Source organism: Gossypium hirsutum, chromosome D02 (assembly GCF_007990345.1).
Source record: "Gossypium hirsutum isolate 1008001.06 chromosome D02, Gossypium_hirsutum_v2.1, whole genome shotgun sequence".
Classification (NCBI taxonomy): Eukaryota; Viridiplantae; Streptophyta; class Magnoliopsida; order Malvales; family Malvaceae; genus Gossypium; species Gossypium hirsutum.
The window spans coordinates 12890664-12900331 of NC_053438.1; the positions used below are offsets into that span (position 1 = coordinate 12890664).

General features: G+C 32.9%; 1 protein-coding gene across 7 annotated transcripts; it reads right to left on the minus strand.

The window, feature by feature from the left end:
• Positions 1-2804: 2804 nt before the first annotated feature.
• On the minus strand, positions 2805-7383 carry LOC107910372 (tobamovirus multiplication protein 3). 7 transcript variants are annotated; one of them, XM_041088447.1, is made up of 10 exons: positions 6839-7351; positions 6649-6739; positions 6511-6563; positions 6320-6412; positions 6157-6228; positions 5401-5473; positions 5176-5221; positions 3317-3477; positions 3148-3210; positions 2805-2990 (listed from the first exon to the last, which is right to left on the minus strand). In XM_041088447.1, the coding sequence occupies exons 2-8, from the start codon at positions 6716-6718 to the stop codon at positions 3471-3473; spliced, it is 414 nt and encodes a 137-aa protein (XP_040944381.1). In that variant the 5' UTR covers positions 6719-6739; positions 6839-7351; the 3' UTR covers positions 2805-2990; positions 3148-3210; positions 3317-3470. The 7 variants fall into 7 exon arrangements, with proteins under 7 accessions (XP_040944381.1, XP_040944382.1, XP_040944383.1 ...); XM_041088448.1 differs by lacking the exon at positions 3317-3477 and having other exon boundaries at positions 6839-6929; positions 7030-7342; XM_041088449.1 differs by having other exon boundaries at positions 2805-2993; positions 6839-7335.
• Between the last annotated feature and the right edge of the window lie 2285 nt (positions 7384-9668).

A 9668-nucleotide genomic window follows, 5' to 3' on the forward strand; every position in this document is an offset into this window, starting at 1 on the left:
GATTCTTTGAAACAAGTTGCTAGAAGAAAAAGATGTATAAACACAGGTTATATTGGTAGCATATATAATTCAGACTTATTGTAGTGCTTGTGTTCAGTTGCTAAGGCAATTGTAAGGTCAGGAGGGGGATATAGTGGGGGAAGAAGCATCAATGACACCAAATAAAATTTTTCAGCTCTTGACTCAGGTTTCTTTTTTACTTGAACTTGTACACATGCACATATCACATTATTCAAAAGACACTCTAATAGCCCTTCTTTCAGATCATTTAGTCCCTTTCAGCTGTTCCATCCCCTGAACTTGCATTAAGGTTGTACCTACAATGTGCTGAGGTAATCTTGAGTCTTGACTTAAACCAACTCTGCATAACAGTCATTGGTTAAATAGTGAATTGAACCCTGAAAATTATTTTAGATGGTAACAAATTTTATTGAACTTCAAGAGATGCCATTTTTCTAATTGATAGTTGGGAAAAGGCATACTGAGATAAATAATGTTGCTCACGAGAGTGCAAGGTTTCTGATGGAATAGGTGCTTACAAGAATAAATACCTTTATTTGTGACATTCTTAGGGGGTGCTATCATCATAAATCTCCCATCATTATGACTTTTAAGTTTAATGAATGGCATATTATCATTATGATATTAGCAATATATGCATAATGAATAGTATTGCAGGCTTTGTCTTTGGTTGTATTCCTTTTTTATGAAGAGAGGCTTGAATTTTATGTTTAACTTTTTAACCTGTATTTTGTCCTTGTTCTGTTTCCTGACTATCAGGCAGCTAATGGCTGTGATATTGAGCATGTTGCGTATGAATTTTTCACACAAGCGTTTGTATTATATGAAGAAGAAATTGCGGTAATTGTACTACTCAGATCAGCTATTGTTGAAGTTTGTTATGCCTTTCTAATTTGTGTAGAGTTTCATGAATGTTTATTGATCATAGGACTCTAAAGCCCAAGTGACTGCAATTCATCTGATGATTGGGACTCTCTAGAGGATGAATGTATTTGGTGTTGAGAACAGAGATACTTTGACACACAAAGCCACAGGAGTAATATTGCTTCCTCTTCTCTGATTCATTGTACTTTATTGAACTGTTTATACAAAACTTAAATATGTGTTACTTTTGGTCAGTATTCATCTCGGCTATTGAAGAAGGTTGATCAGTGCAGAGCTGTTTATGCATGTTCCCATCTATTTTGGGTTGATGATCAGGATGGCATAAAGGACGAGGAGAGGTCTAGCCTCAAAACTTGTCCTTTGGTTTAGAGTTTTTTTTTCATGTAAACATTAAATTCATTCTAACAATAAGAAATTGAAAAAATTTGCAAGAGAGGTTGCAGGGTCCTCTAACAATAAGCAAATCACCAGTTCCGCAATCCAAGGGCTGATAGAATTAATTAATACTGAGATGCATATGTATTATTTATTTTAGTTTTAATTCTAAATTTTTATTTTTACTTTAATATTTACGATAACTTGAGTTCTAACTTTTGGATTTTAATTGTGTTATTAATTTATTATTTTAAATTTTAAAACTAAATTCATTAATTTTTATATTTAATTTTAAAGTTAAAATTTTCATAGAAATTTTAATTTAAATAATATTTTTTATCCTTAAAAGTATATTTAAAGTTAAAATTTAAAAAATAAAATAAAATATTTATCATAAAAATAAATATTATTTGATTAAATATAATTTTTTTAAAGGTTATGTTTTTAGTGGCGTTTCTGTGCAAAGCGCCGCTAAAGGTCATGGTATTTAGCGGCGTTTGTGGGAAAAGCACCGCTAAAGATCTCGGCCTTTAGCGGCGTTTTTGGGAAAGCGCCGCTGAAGGTCTCGGCCTTCAGCGGCGTTTTTGGGAAAAGCACCGCTGAAGGTCTCGGCCTTTAGCAGCGTTTGTGGGAAAAGCGACGCTAAAGGTCTTGGTCTTTAGCGGCGTTTTTAGAAAAGAACGCCGCTAAAGTTAGCGACGCATTCTTTAGCGGCGTTTTTTTCGGCGCTTTTTAGCACCGCTAAAAGTATTTGCGGCGCTTTGAGAAGCACCGGAAAAAACGCCACTAAAGAATGCGTCGCTAACTTTAGCGGCGTTTTTAGATAAAAACGCCGCTAAAGACCGTGACCTTTAGCGGCGCTTCTCACAAACGCCGCTAAAGACCAAGACCTTTAGCGGCCCATTTCCCACAAACACCGCTAATGACCAAGACCTTTAGCGACGCTTTTCCCACAAACGCCGCTAAAGACCAAGACCTTTAGCGACGATTTTATAACAATCGCCGCTAAAGACCAAGACCTTTAGCGGCGCTTTTATTAAAAACGCCGCGAAAGAACAAACATTTAGCGGCGCTTCTAACAAAAACGCCGCTAAAAACATAATCTTTTAAAAAAATTATTTTAATCAAATAATATTTATTTTTATGATAAATATTATATTATGTTTCATTTTTTAAATTTGAACTTATTATACTTTTTAAGGACAAATAAAAAATATTATTTAAATTAAATTTTCTATGAAAATTTTAACTTTAAAACTAAATATAAAAATTAATGAATTTAATTTTAGAATTTAAAATAATAAATTAATAACACAATTAAAATTCAAAAGTTAAAACTCAAGTTATCGTAAATATTAAAGTAAAAATAAGAATTTAGAATCAAAACTAAAATAAACAATGGAAAGATAGCTCAAATGTAGGTTTTTGCTGCAAGTTACACAGACAATAACGAAAAATTAAACACCACACATAAAATTTATCAAACTAGTTAAGAAATACATGGTGCAGCCATACAGTATAAATAAAATAGAATCATAGGGTAATTTTGCATAAATATCTTCAGAGTACCAAGAACAATTTGTCACAAAATTTAAAACATGATAAAAAAAAAAGAACAGGTAGCAGACAAGCTATTTGTTACTTTTTGTTTTGCTTCCAAGGCTTCCTTGGCTGCCTTCATCTTGGCAACAGAATCATCTTCATCATCCCTGCTTAAGAAAACAAAGAACCTATTGTTAAACAATTTAGAACTAGAAAAAGAAAAGAACCATGTTACTCGGACTTAGGTATGAGTGTTAGGTGTCAGTATAAAGTTATGAAAACATAATATAATTAAAGTTAATTAGCAAAAATATGCATACATACCGCCACAACTGTTGTTTTCAGAGCTAAGCCATGAATACGAGGCAGAATGGCTTCTTTCACAAGCTGAACATGAAGAATAATTTGAAACATAAAGCTAGTACTTCAACAATAGGCTATCATCATGAATACAATAACGAAAAAGAACATCAAAAATATAGATGAAACTTACAAGGTGTTTGACACCATACTGTCTAATCCATATTTCACAACCGACAAATTCCTATTTTTAATATATTTACAAAAATAACTGAAAATACTGCAATGCACTCGGAATAGCTCAAAGATGCTTGAACAAAATCCATTATGAGGTCGATTAGCTTGTTTCACAAGCTGTAAAGCATAAAAAAGTAATCTTAAATAACCAGCTGTTACTTGTTGGCACTTAACACCCTCATTATAGAAATATAAACAAGAATATAACAGCTAAAAATAACTCAAAACATGAAGATCATGCTTCTCTTTCACAGTGATCTGGAAAAATAAATTTGAGCTAAAATCCATACAAAAATATTGATGGTGACAAATGCAACTTACGATAGGTAAAGACCCACTATTATGACTACAAAAAGGAAGTGGAACTATGCTATGGAGGAATAAACTTATTAGCCTACCAGATCAGAGTATGTTTTCTTTTTAAATAATAAAGAGAATCATCAAAATTAAACATGGAGATCCAGCACTATAAGAGTTGAAGAACAAAAGTTATCTGACAAAAAGTGCTGGATGTACTACGAATGATTTTTATTAATTTCTCTATTTTTGCGACACAAGCCAGTGACATTTCTTACATTAAATTACTCAAGAAGTTGGTCAAGCATGCGAGCAATTAATGAAAAAATCAAGCACAATCATTCAAACAAAATGCCAAAAAGTTGTAAGTTTTGGTCTCTCCATCCATTGTTTCAAGTTTTGGTCTCTCCATCCATTTACACCATCCAACAATCAACAGGTACTAATGATTTCCCCTTTTTGTAATATTCAATAACAAGCATAAATAACATCCAAGTTAAAGATCTAGCAATATAAATGATTCTCTTCTAAAATATGTTTAATCAATTTATGATTATTAGTGCATACAACAAAAGATGAGAAGGTAAACTTCTGTTAAAGTTTAGTTAGTTTAGTTAGTTTCCTATCTGGAGTCTACGCAGTCGTTAAAGTCCAAATTAAAGTAAAACTTCTGTTTCTTCTAGGAGTAAGGATGTTTGGAGTCTATATTAATCAATTTACTCTTTCAATTGAGATATGAAATTATTATATGAGAACTTCTGCAGTATTCCATCATAATTGTGTGATGCAATCAACCATAGGTGCAAGGAACCCATGGAATCTTTATCAGTGTTTTCACTTATTTTATTTTCTTGGTTCTCTTAAGAATCTCATATCATAAATAAAGCCTCACCACCTAACTCTAATAAATCACTGAGATTGAGAAAACTTTGGGCATATACAGAGGAAAGCACACGAAGCCACATTAACATAAATGATAAAAGAGCACACTATATAAACAAGAGATTCATCATCATTCAGCAAAGGCAAACCTTTCCACACCGATTAAATATTTGTTCTAATGTTGATACATACAGGATTATCAACAATGAGTACAAATGTTTAGCAAAGCCTAAGTTTCAGTAACTAGGTGCACGCATGTGATCAAAGTATATCCATATTAAGAAGTTTTAATTGAGCTGCATCATTAGTATATTTTACATTCATTGTATGCAGATGTGAGTGTTTTGTAGTACAATATAGTGATATATTGCTTTTTTCATATCAACATGATATATTTTTTATTATATTTAAATGCTTAACGCACCGTTATCCTTCCTGGTTTTGTTATAACATGGAAAAATCCACTCCTTTAATTCACAAACCAGATATCAAAGCTTATGTCAACATATAAAAAGAAAAATGATATACAGGTTTTAAAATGTGTGCTCCCTAAACATAAAACAAATTATCACACTAAGCTAGCTCCAATGCCATTAAAACAATTAGAAACAATACAATAAATGTCAATGCAATTACCTTCCACCATACAGTAAAAAGCCAAGTGCCGCAAACAGTGACAAACCTGCACATATATAGTGAGGATCAAATATCCACTCATTATTGAAACAAATTACAATAGGATTAACATTTATAAAGCATCTAAACTAAGTGATTATCCTGAATCATGGTACATCAACAGAGCACCAAAGTTACTCAACAGTTAACTACTAAAAATCTATTAAGAACACCAAAAAGACTTACCTGCAAAGAACATTTTAGATAGAATGACTAAAAGTGGAATATATTTCCACCACAATATCAGCCACATTGCTATCTGAAATCAAGTACCACAGCCTCATGTTAGAGAAACTTTATGAACATCTTGTCTGAAGCAATGTTTCAAAGGAAATCAATTATGCAACAACACTTACAAAGGTGACAGAATCATTAAACTTGCTAGATAAGAAAAAATATATACCTATGTTACTTGGACTCAGGTATGAGTGTCAGATATGAGTATGTATCTGACATAGGTGTGGTTAGTTTTCCTATGTATTTGAAGGATCCTCGGAGGTCATATCTTCATATCCGTGTTTCGAACATAAATTTCGGTCATGGGTACTTCATGAAAAATGAAGAGTCCGAACAACTTAGATATATTTTGTGGGTTCATATTTACTACTAAAATTTGCAAGTGCTAGAAACATCCTTGCATTGTTCTAGCAAATGAAATAGCGTATTCCAACTTACTAACCTATTTTATGGTTTATCCCTCATCCAACTAATGGCAAAATAAATATCATATTCTTCTAACCTTCAAAAATCTGCAAATGCTATATACATCATTCCCCACTTAACATGTATAGAATATGTGACAAATCAACAAACTAAGTTATGTGAAACTATATAACATTATTGTCTGGACCAAACATTACTAGCTCTCAAACAAAGAGAAAAACAATTTCAAATTCTCCTTTCTATGGGCACTTTACCAAAATAATAGAACATAAATATCACCTGAATAGTATAAACTACAGCATTAGTTGTAAAGAAACTAGGCCTCAATCTATCAGTTGATACAGCACGTGCCTGTTTACGATAGACAAAGTTTAAGATAAAGTCTCATAAAATTAGAAAGCAGGAGGCAGGGAGGCAACTCATGAAGCTCAAATAACCTAACCTGGTAGTAAATCTCAGCCCAAAACAAAATCAAAAGTGCATATGTCGTGAACAAAGCTAGACTCGGCATGTCAAGCAAGATATGTTGAACAATCTAAAAAAGATGCGAAAATCAAGCAACAATTTATGAACAACTTAAGTATGAGTATATATTTTCAAAATATAAACGCAATGAGCAATGGTGTCCCAAACCTCTGGATGTAAATTCTGCACACTCCGTCTGAAAACAAAAACTAAGGCGCGAACTGTGTTAAAAAAGAAATCGCGTTAAATACAGAAACCAAAATACTAAAAATAAAAAGCTTCCATTAAAATTTTATAAATACAAACCCCCATTCACCAGAAAATTTAGAAAATGGAAGACCTTCTGCGTGGTCCAACCATACTCGGGAACTCTCATTTGTATCCGAATCAATTGAACCTAAAAAATATCAATTAACGACAACAACGTTAAGACCATAAATATACTAAAATAGAATCTTAATTCCACTTGATTTCTTAAATAAAAATTTCTTATCACATTTTAGATAGAATGTCTAAAACTGGGATATAACCAGCAAAACGCAGCCTTCTTGTTGACCATCATTGTCGCTTTCTACATCCCAAAGCCCCTGGAATACACAGCAACTTCAAGCACATATTAGAAACATTTCGACTGAGTTAAAAGTGTCAAAATGGAGAACAATGAAGCAACGAAAGAAGAGCTAATACGAAAATGGAGAACAATGAAGCTAAATGAAGCATGGTAAAGGAAGAAGATGAAGCAACGGTGTAGCCATTGTTTTTTGTTTGTATAAAAGAGGAATAGAAATGTTTTTTTGGGACGAATGAAATGTGAGGAAGAAGATGAGGAGATGCAGAGGACCGCCGATTTTGGGAAATTGGGGGGAAAAATAAAGGGAATCGGGGTAGGGGGAGAAATGGTTTGGGAAAAATTAAAGGGCTGCTGATTTGGGGAAATTGGGGGGAAAAATAAAGGGAATCGGGGTAGGGGAGAAAGGAATTGGGGGGAAAAAGAGTGGGGGGAATCGATTTTGGGAAAAGAAGGGAAAAAATAATAAATAATAAAATATTTTTTGCGACGCTTCTTTAAAAACGCCGCTAAAGGCCCGAGCATTAGTGGCACTTCTTTAAAAACGCCGCTAAAAGCCCGAGCATTAGCGGCGCTTCTTAAAAAACGCCGCTAAAGCCCCGAAAACTCAAAAAAGGACGTGGTTGGGCTTAGGTTTTTTTGCGGCACTTTTTGGAAAATGCCGCTAATGCTCATTTTTAGCAGCGTTTTCCTGAAAGCGCCGCTAATACTCGATCTTTAGTGGCGTTTTCTTAAAAGCGCCGGTAATGCTTAATTTTTAGCGGCATTTTTTATCCAAACGCCACTAAAAATGCCGCTAAAAGCCAATTTTGGTGTAGTGAGTGTAGCTTCCAGAATCTATAAAACAATGAATGAACAAACACACCGAAAGCTTAATAGCTTAGTAAGTCATAAGCAAATAATTTTCAAAGAATACATATAAGTTATACTAATAGGCCGAATTCAACTAATCTTGAACACATATCTATATATACATACTCATATTTAAGTGACTAATTCATCTTCTCATGTTATGCAAAGTACTTACCTTTATTTCCAAACTTCGTATAACTTAAACATACTTGAATTGTTTAGTTCAAACTCACATTCAATTTTTCCATATAATTTCTTGTTATACCATTCAGAATCAAAAAGGATATTCGGACAGCTCTAAATAGCTCATACAATGCCAACGTCCCAGATGTGGTCTTACATGTATCCAAATAACGATGCCGCTGTCTCGGACAGGGTCTTACACGAAAACATATACGATGTCTATGTCCCAGACATGGTCTTACACATAAATCTCAATTCAACGCCAACATCTCAGATGTGATCTTACACATTATTACATATCAAAATTCATGTAGTTCGTACTATTTTCGAATGTCGTAATTCAATTGAATTAAATTCGAGATTAATCATATTAAGCTAAATTCAATATGGCATTGAAGATATACATATAAAAAATTCAATTCGGTTACGTATAAAATAAATACATTCAATTTAGCATTAATTATTCACTTACGAACTTACCTCGGACGAAGACAAGCGGATGGAATCAACTACTCGACCACTTTCGACTTCCCCCGTTCTAATTCCGTTTTCTTTTCTTCTTGATCTAGATAAATTCAAATTTAGCTGTTTAATAACACATTTCATTCAATTTAAACCAAAAACACATAATTTGGGCAATTTTCACTTTAGCCCTTAAAATTTACATTTTTCACAATTTAGTCCCTATTTCATAAAATCACAAAATACACAAAATTCATCAAAACCATGCTTTATTTGAATCTTCCTATGGTCCCTAGCAGCCCATATATTTCATTTATTTCACATTTAAGGCCCTAAATTTTTTTATTTCACGAATAAATCCCAAAATGCTCAAATTCATCAAAAATCCAAATACAAAACATATTTAGCTATCACATATCCTTCCTATTTCATCAACTATCATCACAAAGCTTACAAAATCATCAATGACTCATTTCAAACTCATAATCAAATTTTAAAATTGAGGCATGGGCTTGATAGATTATTAAGCAACAACCACAAAAACATAAAAATCATCAAAAATGAATCAAAACACATACCTTAATCAAGCAAAATTCTAGCCGAAACCTAGCTAGCTTTTTCTTTTCGTTTCTTTCTTTGTATATTCGGCAAGATGAACACAAAATGGCCACTAATGCATGTTTGTTTTAATTTAATAAACATTAAAACATCAATTACTATTTTATCCTTAACGAATTAACATGAAAACCATTTAATACAAGCCCATTTATGTCCATGCATACTTACAATAGTCAAATATCAACATAAGGACCCCCACATTATAAAAGCCATAGCAAAATAGCACTTTAACAAATAGCTAGCCACTTTTGCATTTTACACAATTAAGTCATTTTTATAAAATCAAGCACGCAAACGATAAAAATTTTCACAAAAAATTTTCACACATAAATTAACATGTTATAGAAACCAAAAATAATATTAAAATATTTTTCTGACTCAGATTTGTGGTCCCGAAACCACTATCCGACTAGGGTCTAAACTGGGCTGTTACAACGACCACCTTTGATATCAGATGGGTCATATGTCACGGGATCAATCAAAGCACAAAATTGATACATAATAGACGAAACTCTCATTGGTGATGTTCCGAAGATTTTGTGCCTAAGTCTTTTACGAAGTTCTATCAAATCTATGTTCTGGTTAAAAACCAGTCGCGTTGTGTTCTCCGATAAAAAATAACGCCGTTCTCGGTGTCACAAAC

Coding starts and splice junctions, on each gene's coding strand:
- LOC107910372 (XM_041088446.1), bottom strand. CDS start 6,718: ATGAGAGTTCCCGAGTATGGTTGGACCACGCAGAAGGTCTTCCATTTT. Junction 6,564..6,648: donor AAATTTTCTGGTGAATGGGG/GTTTGTATTTAT, acceptor TTTTTAACACAG/TTCGCGCCTTAGTTTTTGTT. Junction 6,229..6,319: donor GGGCTGAGATTTACTACCAG/GTTAGGTTATTT, acceptor TATCGTAAACAG/GCACGTGCTGTATCAACTGA.